The sequence below is a fragment of the Bubalus kerabau genome, chromosome 4 (assembly GCF_029407905.1).
Source record: "Bubalus kerabau isolate K-KA32 ecotype Philippines breed swamp buffalo chromosome 4, PCC_UOA_SB_1v2, whole genome shotgun sequence".
NCBI lineage: Eukaryota > Metazoa > Chordata > Mammalia > Artiodactyla > Bovidae > Bubalus > Bubalus kerabau.
Window position 1 is genome coordinate 95,120,578 of NC_073627.1, and position 18,683 is coordinate 95,139,260.

General features: G+C 40.7%; 1 protein-coding gene across 17 annotated transcripts in view; it reads left to right on the forward strand.

Annotated features, from left to right (window-relative positions):
• Positions 1–11,084: 11,084 nt before the first annotated feature.
• NFIB (nuclear factor I B) overlaps positions 11,085–18,683 on the forward strand; it is a 517,914-nt gene continuing 510,315 nt past the window's right edge. For 2 of the 17 annotated variants that reach the window (XM_055578040.1, XM_055578045.1), the window contains exons 1-2: positions 11,089–11,245; positions 13,923–14,027. In XM_055578040.1, coding sequence (XP_055434015.1) covers positions 11,123–11,245; positions 13,923–14,027 — 228 coding nt within the window. In that variant the 5' untranslated portion in view covers positions 11,089–11,122. Of the gene's footprint in view, positions 11,246–13,902; positions 14,028–18,683 lie in introns of those variants that run through there. The other 15 variants (XM_055578050.1, XM_055578052.1, XM_055578053.1 and 12 more) reach the window with 12 other exon arrangements.

Below are 18,683 nucleotides of genomic sequence, written 5' to 3' on the forward strand. Positions count from 1 at the left end.
AACAATTTTATCCTGAAACCACAATGGCTTAACAAAATAAAGGTTTTACTTCTTGCTGTATATCTAAAGTAAGTCGGGTTGGTGATGCCATCCACATAGCCATTCAGGAACTTAAACTGACAATGACTTTCCTACCTGGAATATCATTCATTGCCAAGTCAGGAAAATATGATGTTGAAGGGATGCCTGTGTGCTATTTATTACCTTAACCTGAGTGATGAGTGAGTTGCTCAGTCGTGTCTGACTCTGTGTGGCCCTATGGACTGTAGCCTGCCACGTTCCTCTGTCCATGGAATTCTCCAGGCAGGAATACTGGAATGGGTTGCCATTTCCTTCTCCAACCATAACATGAAGTGATTCACATAATTTCTGTTTATATCCCACTGGCCAGAACTAGTCATGTGATCTTGTTTAGATGTGGGAAGTCTGGGAAGTATAGTCTTCCTTGTGCCCAGGAATGAGAGGCTTCCTGGAGTGAACGTAATACCAGTGAGCGTAATCGCACAGCACTAGTAATTTCCACTCTACTCCCATTTTGATTTTACCCTTTCACACATCTTACTGCTACCCAACAACAGTGCTAAGTGGCTACAGGAACATACTTGAGTTTCCATTTGAGAAACAATGGCAGTGTCTTCTCCTTACAACTCACTAAACATGACTAAACAGATGTTTGGGGGTGGTGAATACAACCCACACCTTCAAGATACTAATGTTAGGCTATCTTTCCCTTGTAATGATCTCGTTTCAGATACTATTTAAGATGTAAATCACTGGAGGAAATGTTAAAGAGTTCATTATTATTATTTTATTACTGTTGTTATTCTCAGTCCATGTATTTCTCTATGATATTTAAAAACATAAACTTAATTCCCAGATTTCCATTTTCTTAGAGGTTTGGAATATATTCCTAAGTGCTATCTTTCAAAGAATCAGTCTGATTGCAAGTCTTTGAAAAAAAATCTAAAGTCTAGTTTACATAAAAAGAAGAGATGCTTGTAAGGAAGACAAGGCTGTGAGTCTGGCCCTTGACAGGTGTTTCAGCAAAATGAGAAGCTTAAAGATCAGAGTGTGGAAAAGGGTGGGAACATGAAGACATGAGCAAGAGAGTCAGAGGACCACTTTTTAAGGGTCTAAAAGCAAGGAATAATAGTATCCTAGTCTAGGCCATAAAACAAATCTCAATAAATTTAAAGGAAAGAAATTATATAGCAGATGTTCTCTGGCCACCCAATATGAAATTAGGACTCAACATAAGTAAACTGTCTGTAAAATATCCAAATATTTGCAAAATTAAAAATACACTGGAACATAATCTATGAACCAAAAAAAAGACATTAGGAAATATTTTGAAATAAATGATAATAAAAGATAATATATTGAAGTTTGTTGGATGCAGCTAAAGCAGTGGTTAGAGGGAAACTTGTAGGTTTCAGTGCCTATATAACAAAAGAAAGAATGTATAAAATCAGTCATCTATGGTCAATCTTAAGTAAATAGGAAAAGAGAAAATTAAACCCAAAGGCAATTTTTAAAAAGGAAATGATAAAACTAAGAGTGGAAATAAATGAAACAGAAAACATGAGCAATAGAGGAAACAAATTCAAAGCTAGTTCTTTGAGAAGATGAGTAAAATTTACTAAACCTTAGCTAGGCTGATTATGGGGTTACAAAGAGTCGGACACAACTGAGTGACTGAGCACACACGCAGGCTGAGCGAAGGAAGAGAGGAAAAGAATGACCAAGTTGAGAATGAAAGAAGAGTTATTGTGATATATTCTGCAGATATGAAGACAATAATAAGAGAACACTGTAAATAATTTAAAGAATTACCAATTTCATGAGTGAACTATATCATGGTATTTTCTACAGACATGAAAACAATAATAAGAGAATATTATAAATAATTTTCTACTAATTAATTTGGAAACTTAGATAAAATGAATGTATTTCTTTAGAATATGATTTGTCACAATTGACACAATAATAAATAGGAAGTCTGAATAGCCTGTAGCTGTTAAAAACATTAAATTTAGTTTAAAACTTTTCCAGAAAACTCCAGGCTCAGATGGCTTCACTGTGAATTCTACCAAATATTTAAGGAAGAAATAACACCACTCTCTTTCAGAAAATAGAGGGACAGAACAGTTCCCAGTTCATTTAATGAGGCTTGGTTGCAATGATATCAAAAACAGACAAAGAGCTTACGATAAAATTACAGAAAATGCCCCTTATGACTACAGATACAAAATATTAAAATATTAGCAAGTCAAATTTGGCAATGTATAAAAAGAATAATATTTCACCAAATGGGATTTATTACAAGAATGCAAGATTGGCTTAACATTCCAAAATTAATTATTAGTCCACAATATTATGAGATTAAAGGAGAAGAATTTTATGATTGTCTCAGTAGATGCAGAAAAGCATTTGACAAAATTCAACTCACATTCATGATTTAAAAAAAAAAGTATACTCTTATCCAGCTAGGAATAGAAAGGAATTTCCTCAATCTAGGTCACTTTGGAAAAATTATAGTTTCCATCATATTAATGATGAAATATTGAAGCCTTTTCTTTCAAGGATGGGAACAAGAAGGTATTTTCTCATCACTATTATTCAACATTGTACATGGAGGCTATGGTCACTGAAATAATGGGAGAAAAAGAAGTAAAAAACACACAGTTTGAAAAGAAGAAAGTACAACTCTCTTCACAGATAACATGATTGCATATAAAGAAAATTCTAAGAAATGTTCCAAAACACACACACATACCAACACCACCAACAACAAGAAGTTATGAGCAAATTTAGCAAGGTTTCTGAAAATTGGAAGTCAATATATAAAAATCAATTGTATTTTTACAGTCTAGCAATGAACAGTTGGAAAGAAAAATATAAAATTCCATTGGCAATGGCATCCCAAAATTTGAAATAAATTTAAAGAGACATGTGACTCTTCTACAGAGAAAACTATGAAATATCGCTGAGAAAAATAAAATAAAATCTAAATAAAGGGAAATGTATAACATATTCATATATAGGAAGACTCAAAATTGTTAAGATGTCAGTTCTCCCTGAAGTGATATGAACAGTCAGTGCCATCCCAGTAAAAAATCTAAGCAGATATTGACAGGGCAATTATAAAGTGCATATGGAAATGCAATGGACTTACAATTGCCAAGATATTTTTGAAAAAGAAAAACAAAGTTAATAGGCTTACACTTTTCAAAAGTGACCATAATCAAGACAATGTGTGTCTTTTGTTAGAGGATAGACAAATCTAGCAATGGAACAAATAAAGTCCAGCCATTGATCCACATGTATAAGACCAAATGCTTTCTGTCAAAAGTACAAAAGCAATGCAACTGTTTTCAACAAATTATTCTGGAATATTAGGGTATTCATTTGAAAAACAAAAACACCTCTGCATATGAAGATGTATTTATATCTCTACCTTACCCCAAACAGAAAAGTTAACCTTAGGTGGATCATAAACTTAAATATAAAAACTAATATTATAATGCTTCTAGACAACAGAAGACAAACATCTTCATGACCTTTGGTAAGTAAAAATTTCTTCAATAGGAAATAGAAAGCACTAGTCATAAAATGAAAAAAAAAAAAAAAGATAAATTGGACTTCATCAGAATGAAAATAAAGACACTCTGGACTGTGAGAAATATTCATAATACAAATATTTAACAAAGGACTTGTATCTAGAATTTACAAAGGACTTCCACAGCTCAATAATAAAAAGTTGAAGATTGACATTAGAGTTTAGTAGACTCTTCACAAATGATGAGATACAAATGGCTGGGTGAAAAAGGTCTCCAAACTATTAGTCATCAGGTAAATGCTTGTTGAACCACAATGAGATGCCTTCACACACTCACCAAAAAGTCTAAAGTTAAAAAGTCTGACAACACAAGGAGTTGACAAGGATTTGGAATGATAGGAACTTTTGTAGATCCCCCAAAGTTGTATAAAATGATACAACTCTTCTTGAAAGCTGTATGGCCATTTATTAAGTATACATTTATCTTATGCCCCAAAATGTCATTGCTTATTTACTCAAGAAAAGTAAAAACATGCCCAGAAAAAGATTTATCCATGAATATTCATAATGTTTCTTATGATAGTCAAAACCTGGAAGCAACCCAAATGTCCATCAACAGGAGACTGGATGAGCAAATTGTGGTAAAATCATACAATAGAATAAGATTCAGCAGTAAAAAGTAACAAACCAGTGTTGTACAATAATGCAGATAAATCTCAAAAACATTATGTTGAGGGGAAGAAGCCAGACACAGAAGAATTGATACTGAATCATTCCATGTATACAGATGCCTAGAAAAGGTATACATAAATGGTGATAGAAATCAGAACAGTAGCTGTGTATGGCTTGGGGGAAGTGGGTATACCTTGGAGAGGGCAACGGGGAGTTTTTCAGGGCATTGGAAATGTTCTGTATCTTAATAGGAATGTGGATTATCCAGGTGAATATGTTTGCAAAAGCTCATCACTTAAGATTTGTACAGAACGTTGTATGTAAATGGTACCTCAGAGGAATGTTGTGTGTGTGTGTGTGTGTGTGTGTGTTAGTCGCTCAGTCATGTCCGACTCTTTGTGACCCCATGGGGTGTAGCCCACCAGGCTCCTCTGCCCATGGGATTTTCCAGGCAAGAGTACTGGAGTGGGTTGCCATTTATTAAGATGATAAATGGCAGCAGGAATCCTGTCTTTATGGCTTGCAGTCCTCCTGGGTGCATTGTAAAAGGAGGAGCTTGGGAGGACCCTGAAAGCAGAACTTTCAGTTCTAATCTTCATTTCAAGACAGAACTACCCCTCGAACATGGTGAATCAAAGATGCTTTCATCCCAGCTTCTAGTTCCAGGAGGTGATCACCCTGTCAGCTTGTTTTAAGGAGGACCAGAACCTGAAACTCAGTTTTCATTCCAATCCCAAAGAAAGGCAATGCCAAAGAATCCTCAAACTACCACACAACTGCATTCATCTCACACGCTAGTAAAGTAATGCTCAAAATTCTCCAAGCCAGGCTTCAGCAATACGTGAACCGTGAACTTCCTGATGTTCAAGCTGGTTTTAGAAAAGGCAGAGGAACCAGAGATCAAATTGCCAACATCCGCTGGATCATGGAAAAAGCAAGAGAGTTCCAGAAAAACATCTATTTCTGCTTTATTGACTATGTCAGAGCCTTTGACTGTGTGGAACACAATAAACTGTGGAAAATTCTGAAAGAGATGGGAATACCAGACCACCTGACCTGCCTCTTGAGAAATCTGTATGCAGGTCAGGAAGCAACAGTTAGAACTGGACATGGAACAACAGACTGGTTCCAAATAGGAAAAGGAGTATGTCAAGGCTGTATATTGTCACCCTGCTTATTTAACTTATATGCAGAGTACGTCATGAGAAAGGCTGGACTGGAAGAAACACAAGCTGGAATCAAGATTGCTGGGAGAAATAACAATAACCTCAGATATGCGGATGACACCACCCTTATGGCAGAAAGTGAAGAGGAACTCAAAAGCCTCTTGATGAAGGTGAAAGTGGAGAGTGAAAAAGTTGGCTTAAAACTCAACATTCAGAAAACGAAGATCATGGCATCTGGTCCCATCACTTCATGGTAAATAGATGGGGAAACAGTGGAAACAGTGTCAAACTTTATTTTTGGGGGCTCCAAAATCACTGCAGATGGTGACTGCAGCCATGAAATTAAAAGCTGCTTACTCCTTGGAAGGAAAGTTATGACCAACCTAGATAGCATATTGAAAAGCAGAGACATTACTTTGCCAACAAAGGTTTGTCTAGTCAAGGCTATGGTTTTTCCTGTGGTCATGTATGGATGTGAGAGTTGGACTGTGAAGAAGGCTGAGTGCCGAAGAATTGATGCTTTTGAACTGTGGTGTTGGAGAAGACTCTTGAGAGTCCCTTGGACTGCAAGGAGACCCAACCAGTCCATTCTGAAGGAGATCAGCCCTGGGATTTCTTTGGAAGGAATGATGCTAAAGCTGAAACTCCTGTACTTTGGCCACCTCATGCGAAGAGTTGACTCATTGGAAAAGACTCTGATGCTGGGAGGGATTGGGGGCAGGAGGAGAAGGGGACGACAGAGGATGAGATGGCTGGATGGCATCACCGACTCGATGGACATGAGTCTCAGTGAACTCCGGGAGTTGATGATGGAAAGGGAGGCCTGGCGTGCTGGATTCATGGGGTCGCAAAGAGTCGGACACGACTGAGCGACTGATCTGATCTGATCTGATCTGATTCTTGTATTTGACAGCACCCCTTCACCCCAGCCCTAGATGATAAACAGCTCCAGGGAGAGCAGCATGTAGTAGTTTTACTCACCAGCACATGGCACAGTGCCTGGCACAATAAATATTTGCTGGATAAACTGTGTCTGGGAAAAGGAGGGGAAACAGTGAAACTCGGCCATCCACCCATCACTCCCTTCTGAGATTCAAATACACATATGCTCCCCCAGACTGCCTTGGGGGCTTTCTTTTCCCCTTGGCCCTTTCCCTAATTTGGTTAGTACCAGCCTTTACTTGTCTATAGCATGTAGAGGAGAAGAGTGGAGGGGGTGGATGTTGGGGCGGTCAGGTGTGTGTGTTGTGTTAGTTTCTCAGTCATGTCTGACTCTCTGCAACCTCATAGACCGTAGCCCACCAGGCCCCTCTGCCCATGGGGTTCTCCAGGCAAGAACACTGAAGTGGGTTGCCGTTTCCTTTTCTGAAAGGAACTATAGAAAGAAAGAAAGTGAAGTCACTCAGTAGTGTCCGACTCTTTGCAACCCCATGGACTGTATGTAGCCTGAGATTTGTCTTAATGGCAGCCTGGGAGTGAGAACCCTGCCTTGAGGATCTTTGCAGGGGGAGGCTTTGACACAGTGATTAAGAAACCAGCAGTCGCCTTTATTCCCTGTTAAGAACTTTCTCACTGGAGGGCACTCCAGGCCGCCTATCGCTGCTTTCCATCAGGACTTGGGGGTTTCATGTTTACCTGTGTTATTCATACGTTGAACTTGCACAGCCTGCCTGAGTGTTTAGGAATCTTAGCTGTGAAACTCTCCTATCTTTTGGCAAGGTTTGCCTTGTTCAAAAGGGGCAACATGGCAATATATTGTTACTCTGCCTTCACTGCCTCTTTATCTTATTCTTTGCCTTCCCAAGCACAAAAGCAAAGTACCATGCCATGGACTTGTGATGCTTATAGCAACAGACAGTTCTCTGTAGAGCATCCATCCCTGGCTTAGGGGTCACAAGTTTAAATATTTAGTTGGAAGTGTATTTACTTATTTTCTTTTACCAAAATTTTCTTTTGAAATAATTGTACATTCCCAATAAGTTGCAAAAAAAAAAAGTACAGAAAGATCCCATGCACTTTTCACCTTACTTTTTATTTTTATTTATAAATGTAATGTAATGTATGAACATTATAAAATTTCAGAGTACAAACGTATAACAATGCAAGTTCCTCCTGTTAATTATTGTGTCAATAGGCATAAATGAATATGCTAATACAATAGGAGCTGTTGATCAAAAATGGAATCATGCTATCCAGCAAACCCTCTTTTCTTTACCAGCATCTAAGTCAAAAGTCTTCCTGGGTTAGAGGCCAGAGGTGCTGCATATTCTCGAAAATGGGTACGTAAAACAAAATATTTCAAACTGTTGTGTTCAGAAAAAGTGTCATTTGTGAGGAAACTTACTTGAGAAAAGCTAGTAAGAAATAGCACACTTCAATTCCAGAGTCACTTATTTTTAAAAAGGAATGTTTCTAAGGGAAGCTAAGACTGCGATTTCAGTCAAATCATCCTCTGGAAACTAACACCTGTCTGTAGGAGAAGCTGCAGGTGGGTCATTTCTGCGATGGCTCCAACTTCAAGAACCGGCTGTTTCCATTCAAGCCTCCCTCTCCTTGTTTGGACAGGTAAGAAGTCTGCCTTTCACTTCAAAAACGGCCTTTTGTCTGGCTTGCTGGACAGGGCTCAGGGTGTTCCTTTGGGACTCATTAGGGAGGGATGAGACCAGTTAAGCTCAGGTCAGGACGACACAGTGGGAAGGCAGCTGGAAGCCATGGCAGCGTGGGGTGGGGAGTGGGGCCCTCTGAGTGGGTGGGCATGGGATTGGCTCAGTCTGGGCTTCCTGCGAAAGGAGATGCCCAGGGGCCGTGACCCCCTTCTGACACCCTCACCAGGAGGGTCGGCAACGTGTAGCACTGTGGATGACAACTGAGTGTTTTGATGGGTTCAGGTACTGGAGAGGCAGCCCCTGGGGCAGGAAGCCTTCTCGGTCCACCCTTTGGAGTATTCCCTTCGTCCCTGAGCTCAGATTGCGAGGGCTCTGACTTGAGGGGGTTGCAGTGTATGATGACAGAACCCAGGGAAGAAGGGAGGTAGAAAAAGACCACTGTCTCTCCCAGAATCCTCACAGAGGCTGCGAAGTGCTACTGCTTCCCTCGGAGGAGAATCATCATGATGTAGATCCCTTGGCCTCATTCCCTGTCACACGCCTCTCATTCCCTTCTCTGATACCCTCACCTGACCTGGTCCCAGTGGGAGGCTCACCGAACGTTCCTGACCCCAGCCTGGCTTCTTCTGCCAGGTCTAGGTAAATGATCAGAGAATGTGTCTGACTCTTCCAAACAGGTTCTTCATGGAAAATGATCACTTCCCATTATTAGCCGGACTTGCCATGCTCCCACGTTTTTCCTTTGGATCCCAAGCCTGAACCCTGGGAGGCATTGTAGGCCCCCTCTCTCCCTCAGCCCACACACAGAAGACCTGCCATTCTCTTCTCTGTTACAACTCTCCACAGGCTGAACTCTCCACACTGTCTGAACTCAGTCATTCATTTGACAAGTATTTGAGTGTCTGTGTGCCAGCCTCTGGGCATGGGTGATGTGCAGACTCAGTCATCATCCTCCCGCCCTCCTCAAGCAGATAGTTCAGGAAATTAAAGTCGTCATCGGTCTTACCCAGACCTTCTCACTGGGCTTCTCTGTTCCTTCTCACCTTTGCTGACCAGTTCATTCTCCAGTGTAGTGTCCAGCACATTAAAAGCAAAACAAATAAAATAACCAGCAAAGTAACAAATAAACTCTCCAAACTACATCTTCATCCTGTCTCTCTTCTTGGTGGTAGGAAAGGGAAGAGGCACTAGATGAAGGAGTCAGAAAGCAAAGACTGAATTTTAGCTCCTCCCTTTCAGTGTGACTTCTGGGACGTGTCAGTTCCCTAACCTTGAGAATGGAGCTGGAGCAGATAACACAACACTGTAATTTGTCCTGATTTTAAAAATAACTCCGGCTTGTGATGGAGCTTTACATGGTCTTACTCGATTCTCATAATGACCCTAGAAAGGATACTATTTATTGAACACAGGGCTAACATACTCAGCTTTAGATTAGAATTGAACATCAGGGCCAGAAACCTAAAAATAAAATAAGTCACAAGAGTTTAAGGAAATGAGTCTTCACACAACATCTAAACTTGTAGCCTTCATGGGTCAAGAGCCCTCAGTAGTAACACCGCCCATCCATAGGTCCCATGGGAGTTAGGAGTTAGGAGCTGTGCAGTGTCTGGACCACTGACCAGCAGGGACCCTGGGGAGGGTCTGTGCGAGCAGAGTGGACTTCAGAGCCCCTACCAGGGGCTATGGGGGCACCAGAAGGGCTTCAGTTTTGCTTCTCATTCTCTGGCTGTCCTTCTGTCTTTTTATCTCTGTATCCCTTTATTTCTCTCTCTTTTTTTATATGTTGTTTTAAAAACATCTCTCTTTTTTAGGGAGGGAGGGTATTGTTTCTTCCTTTCTCATTTCCCCTTAATTTTTTATCTATGTGCTTTTGGTCAAATTATGGGCCTCTGCTTATTTATCTGTAAATAAAGTCTAATGGCAACCACCACACACAAAGATCTGGTCCACTGGGCACGAGGTTAAGCCCTGTACTTACACTAATTGATGGAAATTTTCATGTCAATTATAAGGTCTTTCTTATTAAAAACTCCATTCTCCAGATGAGAACACTGAGGCAACGAGGTTTGACTGACTTGCCTCAGGTTACACAGCTAGCAGGTAACAAAACTGTGATTTGAATCCCAGGCTCGTGGCTTCAGGATCCTTGACCTCACCCCAGACTGCTTCTCAAAGAGGACACGATGAATACCCCAATGCAGTGCTGGGCATTGTTGTTGTTTGGTCACTCCAAGAGTCCTGTCCAACTCTTTTCGTGACCCCACAGACTGTAGGTCTTCCCTGGTGGCTCAGCAGTAAAGAATCTGCCTGCAATATGGGAGACTCAGCTTCGATCCCTGGGTCTGGAAGATCCCCTAGAGAAGGAAATGGCAACCCACACCAGTATTCTTGTCTGGGAAATGCCATGGGCAGAGGAGCCTGGCGGGCTACAGTCCATGGGGTCACAAAAAGTCAGACATTACTGAGCGACTGACATTAACATTAACTAGACTGTAGCCCGCCAGGCTCCTCTGTCCATGGCATTTCCCAGACAAGAATACTGGAGTGGGTTGCCAATTCCTTCTCCAGGAGATCTTCCAGACTCAGGGATCAAACCCTCATCTCCTGCATTGGCAGGCAGATTCTTTACGCCTGAACCACTAGGGAAGACTTGCTGGGCATAGTAGCCTGTCTGCAAATGTTAGGGTCCTCCACCTGAGCTCTGGGCTGATCTCTAGGTTATTTGTCTGTGAAAAAGAATCCAACCTCCCACCCCAGCCCCCGGGACATAATTGGTCATTGCTTAGGGCTAAAGGTCTGGCTTTTTCGGAGCTTTTGTTTTACTGAGTGAGATGAAGAAACTGTGGGAGGTGGCTAGAGGCAGCATGGCTGGAAACAGAGGATGGGAGACTAGGGGTTGGGGAGAGAACTGGGTAGGGATTAAGGCTTTGGAAAGAGGAATTTAAGGGGGAATAGCCCAAGATTCGAGGAATGTTAGGAAATTAAGCCAGGTGGGATAGAACTCTCACCTCCCCATAAGCCTTCCTCATTGGTCATTAGTGCTTTGGGAGCATAGTTCGTTATTTTGTAACATGGAGGTAACTTTTGACCTGAGTCAGGTGAGGTTAGTTCAGCTAATGAATCCAGTCACACCGGCTTCTACTCATGAGCCCGCTGGGCTGGTCTCTCTGTGTGTGGACTACATGGGCACACTCAGAAGTTTCCCCGTTGGTGAAAGACATCCTCCAGGAACGCAAATGGTGAGTGATCAGCCCCTAGGTGTGTGTCTTCTGACTATGACCCCAATTCTGAGTTTACCCCCTTTCTAGCTCTGCCAGGGACCCCCCTCTCCTCCACCGCCAGTCTCCTGTTCCCTGGCGTTTTCCAGCCGAGCAAGTGAGACACACAGATTTGTTATTTCTGCCCCCATGGCTGTGTTCCCCACGGTTCACACATTTGTAGAGAAGCGCCGCAGCCTCTGCCCCACCGGCTTCTGCTACCCCGTCATCTCATTATTTCCCACGTGCGGTTGTTAACTTACTGACAGAGGTGTCCCCACAAAATGACAGTGACAGCGGACACTCTTAGCAGACAGACCTGAGCATTAGCCAGCCCAGGATTCCTCAAGGACTCTGAGGCAGGCAGCAAAGGGCTGGCGGCTGAAGAGTGTTCTCAAACCAGCACCCCACCATCGGGCTCTACCCCTACAGAGCCCCTCGAAGGCAGCGCAGCAGAAAAAGGAGGATGCGGGTGCTCCATCCACTCAGGGCAGCTGAGACGGGTGACAGGGCCATGGCAGGGTCTGATTGCAGGGAAGAGGGAGGAAGTGTGCAAGCCACACTAGCCTCATATCCAGCCTCACAAGCTGGCCCTCAAGAAGGCCCTGGAAATGCATGTAGAGCAAGGTCTTGGGTACAGGGAGATGTTGGCCCTGAGCAGCCAGACGAAATAGCTTCCTGGGCCCATCCCTTCCTCTCAGCCCGCCTGTCGCAACTTTGGGTAGAGACGGCTGTGAGAGGAATGGGACATGGACTATATCTCATAAACCTCTGCAGCCCCAGTGTCCACTGCGGGCTGCCTGACACACAGGAGGCGTTCGGCAGAGCTGCTGTTAGCTGAGAAAATTAAAACAGAAAAGCATGATTTCCATTCCTGGACTTATTATACAATCATTGCTCAAAATTTAAAAAATAATAATAAGACGTGAAGAAGCAGGTGGAGAAAGAGAAAGGAGGAAAAAAGGAGGCTTTGGGGTCATGGGATACTTCAAAGGCAGAGGCCTGGGTGGGCATTCCTGTCCCCTGCCCCCACCCACTCGTCTGAGAATAAACACACCAACGATGTAAGGAGGGAGAGGCCAGGAGACGATCCACCAGGGCTGTGAAGGGCAGATTATTTCACTGCCAGCCCAGAGGCAGGCCTCTGTAAGCTCCTGTCCCGCATGAGACCGTGGCTGACAGGCCTCCCCCGTGAATATAAAAATGGGCTCCTCACAGCAGTCACTTTTCCTCTTTGAAGTTCCCAGGCTGAAACAAGTTGCCTTTGCAACCTCACACACACCGCATGCAGAGAAAAGAAAACGCCGGTAATAGAGTAATTTTTTTTTGCTCCCTTCACTCTATCTGAATCAAGTAGGAATTTGTCCTTTTAAATTGTCTGCAGCAAATGTAAATTCTAAGCCTAAAAGTCATTTGGAGAATTTTAGTGCACACTGAAGGAAAAAAAGATGATGGAATGCCTTAAAAAGTGTGGCTTGGTTTTGGGGGTGGACTGTAGAGGCCCAGAAAATCAGTACCACCACTCACAGAGGTATCTTTGCTTTTTTGTATTTTAAAAGGAAGAGCAGCAGTGTATTTTCTTGGCCTGGATTTCTAATTGTATGATTCCTTCTCCCTGAAATATTCAGATTTTCTTTTTACTCTTTAGAAAGGAAGAAAAGCTATTCAGGGCTAGTGGTTTTCTGAGTAAAGGCTGGTTCCTGTTTTCTGTGCATGCTGATTGGAAGAACTCATTCTAAGTCCAGGATGAAGAAAAAATGATCAGTTGGGAAAATAAAGGAATCCCTTTCTACAAGAAGGACAGAGAGGGACTGAGTGAGGAATTAAGTCCAGAGCTGAGATTACAGGCAAACCTGCCCTTCTCCTCTCATTTTTTATCAGCTTTTCCTAGATGAAGGAAATAATGTTTCCAGGCTATCCTCACATGGGAGAGAGCCCTGAACCTGATGCCTCTTGATTGAGAAAGTGTTCTCAAGGCTGATTTATCTCTGCAGACGGCAGGGCTCTTCTTGAACAGAGATTTCAAAGAGTTAAACTGCTTCCATATGTCCAGCATGAGAGTGGAGTTTGTAGCCTTTGGCAACCTCGGCTGAATCCAGCTGCAGCTGCTACCTGTGTGTTCCACTGTGTGTGTGTGTGTGTGTTTGCGCACACACACCCGCACGCCCGTGTGCGCACTGACATCTGAACCATGTTCCGACTGTGTCAATGAAACTGTTATGTCTTTGTTGGGGGAGATATTAATTCTGAGCAATTACAGCTCCCTCTCCCCTCCCTCCCTCCCACCCCCTTCCCCTCCCTTCATCTGCTCAGCAAGGACCATGGACCATGTCAAACAATATACAACAGAGAAGAATGCAAATAAACTTTAGTCTGCATAGCCCAGCAAAGCAGTTAGCCGCCCACTTGCAAGATACTTAACTCTTGTACACATGATACACAAAGAACGCTAGCTACTTTCACCAATCCCTTTAGACCAAAAAAAAAAAAAAAAAAAGGAAAGAACTGATCCTTGTCTTTCTATCTGTGAGGTTGCAGTAGTTCCTCCTGCTAATAAAGGAGCTTTTCCCATGATGCAGTGTGATAAGGATTGGCCTACATGTAGTCCAGAAAGCCACTGCCGATGTTTCCTTGATTAGGTGTCTTATCTTCCAATGAGCTGCATCTGATGAAGACCGCTGACAGCATAATGGCTGGGAAAACGTCGGACAGCTCCATAAAATGGCAGCTATGTTATGACATGTCAGCCAGAACCTGGTGGATGGTAAGTTTGATGTGATCCCATTATTTTTCACCCACCCCCACCCCCACCCCACCACCAAACTTTTTGCCTCCCTGTTTTGTTGTTCCATGCACGTGTTATAAAGTTCCCTTGCCTGCGGAAAGTTCAGGCTGAAGTTGTGGGAGCCTGGCGTGGCTCCGGACACCAGTGTGTAAGATAGGATTTCCCTGCTATTGTGGCCAGGGACATAGGCCTTCTTTAAAAAAAAAAAAAAAAGACAGTGTGAGTTTTTGTTCACTTTTTGAAAAAAAAAAAAAAAAAAAATGCAAATGGTACAGTCGGCCCCAGGCTGGCTGGTGTGAAATGTATGGAGGTGGGACAGTCAGTGGGGGACTGGAGCCTTCTTGGCTAATTGTTCTTGCATTAGTCTTAGAACAGGGTAATGTACTTCTTTCTGCAGCGTCTGTGAATAATGATTTAGATAGCGTATTGTATCATGTTGTGTGCGGTTCCCTCATCAGTATGCGACTGTCCCCCATGCTTCGCCTTAATTTGGAATCCACCTCCCTTTCAGTGAATACTGTAACTGGAGCAACCACTGATTACTATGCCACTCAGCGTAATTAAATTTAGTTAATGAGGATATGCATATTCAGTTCATTATTTTTCTTTGCTCGGGCAAATGTGTGTGGGTTTGTTGTTGCTGGGTTTTTTTTATCTCCATATTTGTCCAGCTGCAAATTTGGGGAAGAGGAAAAACAACATAAAAATTCAGGACATTGAAAAATCCGGTGATTCAACTTTAAAAATAATACCGAGACAAGAGAAGTTGTAATGTTCTTTAATCAGGATGCTGGGATTCAAGGCTATGGCTTTGGGAAAGGAAACTTTTCAGATCAAAAAATTGCTACATGAAAAAGTTCAATCTACTGATTTCTGTTGTGTGGACAATGGTCTCTTGTATGCAATAGTCGTGACATGAATGGGCAAACGTTCTGCAGGAAAGCATTCCAGTATGAATATTAAATTCATCCTTGGGTTAATTCATCTGAGCATTATTGTCTGTCTTTTCTTTCTTTCCTTCCTTTCTTCCATTTCTTTCTTTCTTCCTCTCCTCTCCTTCTGCCCCTTTCATTTACATCTTGACTGCTTTTGCTTGCTGGCTTTGATAATTATTATGCTTACTGCAAGGGCTGTTTTCCCTCAATTAGTACAGTGTGAGACAATGGGCACTTTATTCTAGATGGGGAGGGTATGGCCAGCCCAGCCCCAGTGGTCAGATGGAGGAGAAAGCCTTCCGATGAGTCTGGGCTTCTGGTTCTGCTGGGCAAGAGGGTTTCTTATTAACATGTTTGAATTTCCTGGAAGGTGAATGCTGTGCTCTTGCTTCTGGGCTCTTCCTGGGAGCTCAGTGTGCAGAAGTTTCTCTGACACGGCAACTCTTCCCTGTACTTTCTCACCAATGATGTGGGAGCCTGCAGGAAAATTTCTCTGCCGCTGCTACTTGTTGCTGTTTTGAGTTTCAGAAAGAAAGGCCAGTTCCTCAAGGAGAGACAAAAGCCTCTCTGCATTTCTCTCTTCCCCTCTTCCCATTTCTCTATCTCTCCTCTCCCTCAACCGTTTTACTCCAGTTGGAGTACATTTTACAAAGGATACAAGCTCTGCGGTGGCACATGTCCATGGATGGTTGTATCTCATTAGACTTTAGCACTGGCATGTGCATGGGCACAGTGAACTCTTAAAATAACTGGCAGATATTTGGAGAAAGACATTACAAAATGAGTATTTAAAAGCTTTGCTGGGTGTGACTGTACCAAGTATTAGAAGCGTTATTTGAATACTGTGTCTCTTCACTATCATTTAAGAATGTTCCCAGAAGCAAGTTTTAAAATCAATATTTTTTAATAAATGAAACATTTTTTTTCTGTTGGGGAAAAAAAAGTCAAAGGTCTTACTCTATTTTTTTTTTACTTAAAAACTGAGATTCATATGGGTATGCTGAGATAATCACTGTAAATATTTTGCCATTAAGTTTCATTTTTCTAATTCTGGACAGAGAGATCTTAGCGTCCCAAGAGAAGTATGTTGTGAGTACTATTGTCAAAGGTGTGTGTAAGCTGATTATTCATTTTTTTAAAAAAATCTTTTTTTTATTGCCTGAGAAGATGCAGAATTTGTTTAGGGACAGGTTCAGAGATAAAATAATAAATGAAAAATGTTTGCATGAAGTATTTTCATATTTAATCTTTGTTAGGCTACATGGATAGTATGTAAGTTTCTTACTAAGGACAATTCAGTTTTTAAAAAGTTGGTTAATTTTGGAAAAAATGTCTAAGCAATTAACATATAATGTGTCATTGAAAAGTTGGAATGACAGATGTTTTGTGGAAAACCTAATTAATTAAATGAAATTATTGCTTATCACTAGCAGAAGAGGGAGAAAGTGCATGTGAATTACTTCTACAATGATTCCCTGTTTGGGGTTTAAGGAATAATTTTAAAAGGTGTTTTAAGATTCTTACAAAGGAGTTTATTGTGATTCTTCTCTCACCATGACGCTGCTTCTTTTATTTTTACAATTACTCTGAGGCTTTTGTGTAAGAAAGGATATTATATCCTTGTTTGGCTTAATCAAATGAAGTTTTAGTAACCAAATCCTGAATTCCAAAGCTACAGTGTTCGCGTATCCAGCAATTGCTTCCTGACTTATTGTCCGTTTCACTTAGATTCTCTTATTGTGTGACAATGATCATAAATTCTACTTGACAGGGAAAAAACCCAAACAAGACGTGGTTGTCCAATTCTACATCTGTTTCCCTTCCTAGATAGGCATGTTTTAGTAAAACAGAGGATGGAAAAACATTTTATTGAGACAGCTAAAAATAAACAAGCACAAGAAGAACGAGTTTGTGTGTGTGTGTGTGTGTGTGTGTGTGTGTAGAAAATCTGCATATATGCAGTTTTTAAAATAAGGCATCCATGTATGTTTTACTTCTTTAGAGTATTTTGCATGGAAGTTCTTTCAAAGAAAAAGATCATGTAAGCAGTTTAAATTACAGTTGGTTGGCTATATTTAGAGTTCTGCTGATGACCTTTCACATTATTTAAAAAGAAATAACACTTGAAATGTTTTAAAGATGTGTATCATAAGTAGCGCTATTTCATTAATGGTTACTGATGATGCTATATGTTTCCTTTTGAACTACTGAAAAAATGAAACTAACAAAAAGCAATGTTGGGACTTTCCATTCTATTTTGTACTGCTTATTTAAAGTTCTCTGTGAGACTTAGGACTTATTTGTTAGCTATTTAGAACTTCAGGGTAACAGTATGCACCAGACATTATTTTTTCCTAAATTTCATAAGTCTAATCCTTTGATCCTGCAGAATTGGACTAGAACACTTGTAATTTTCCTTAATCATGAAAGACAATTATATAAATATTAATCCATAAGATTAATTTAAAAACTAATTGCTAGTTTATGAGACTTGAAATTCTCATGGTCCTGTAAATTTAATCAAAGAAAACAGGCAAGTGAACATGAAAGTTTAACCAGTTTTCACGTTATCAAAGGCACAAAGGTGATTCCTGGTTGAACACCAATGAATCTACCCAGGTTAATATACTTCTAATTTTTCTTGAAAGAATCTAATTTACTTTTTGAAAAGTTGATATATTAAAATATGGTACTTTTATATAATTTTATCACTTGGTTTAAGACCATTTTAGTAGGGTGATAAACTCATCACTTTATTGTTCTAAAAATCAAATCCTATTCTGATCTGATTCTCAATACAAATTTTAATTAAGTGACTTGATAACAAATATCAGTATAGATACAACAACATTGAAGAGACTATTTTCACAGCAAATATTTCTCTAAAGTCTTTGAGAAGTTGAACTTTGGTTTACTATTATTTTTAACTAAAAATTATAAAGTTAATGTGTCTTTTTACAAATGCTAGAACTAGTATAAGTTAGTCTGCATTTTATTTTACTTCACTACAGGAGTTCCTAAACAATCTAACTAACATGCTAAAATTATTTATGAGAAACTTCATACCTAGCCTACTGATACATTCACACTGTTTTGTAAGCTACCAGCCATGCAAATGTATACCTGAAAATCAAAATTTAATATTTAATTTTGAATTTTATTATATTTCCTTTAGAGATGGAATAGAAACTAATACACACAGTATAGATAACAACCATGTCAACTAGTTACATGAAGATATTATGTCTATACATTTATTTCCAGAATTAAAAGCTATAAAACTAATGTTTCATTCAACAAATATTTAAGAACTTACTATATTCCAGACAGTGTTCTAGGTGGAGAGGCAAGCAAGACTCTTTCTCCATATTGGAATCAAACCTAGGTCCCAATGTTATAAGCGGGGGATACCTATATTAGTGAAAGCTTCAGAATGATTTCTGTTTCTTTTATTACACCGGTAAACATGTAGATATTACATTTGCAGAGTTGTCATTCACTGTCCAAGGTAGGTAATATATCTTTCCAGTACTTTCTCTTAGTCTTGTGGGTGAATGTTAACATGTTAACATTACCATTATCTGATCCATCTCCTGTGCAATAAATGATGTGGATAAAGACTAAGAATTTATTAAACATCAGTTTCTGAGTCAAAAAACAAAATGATGATAATGATGATGGTGATGTCTGAGTGAAAAAC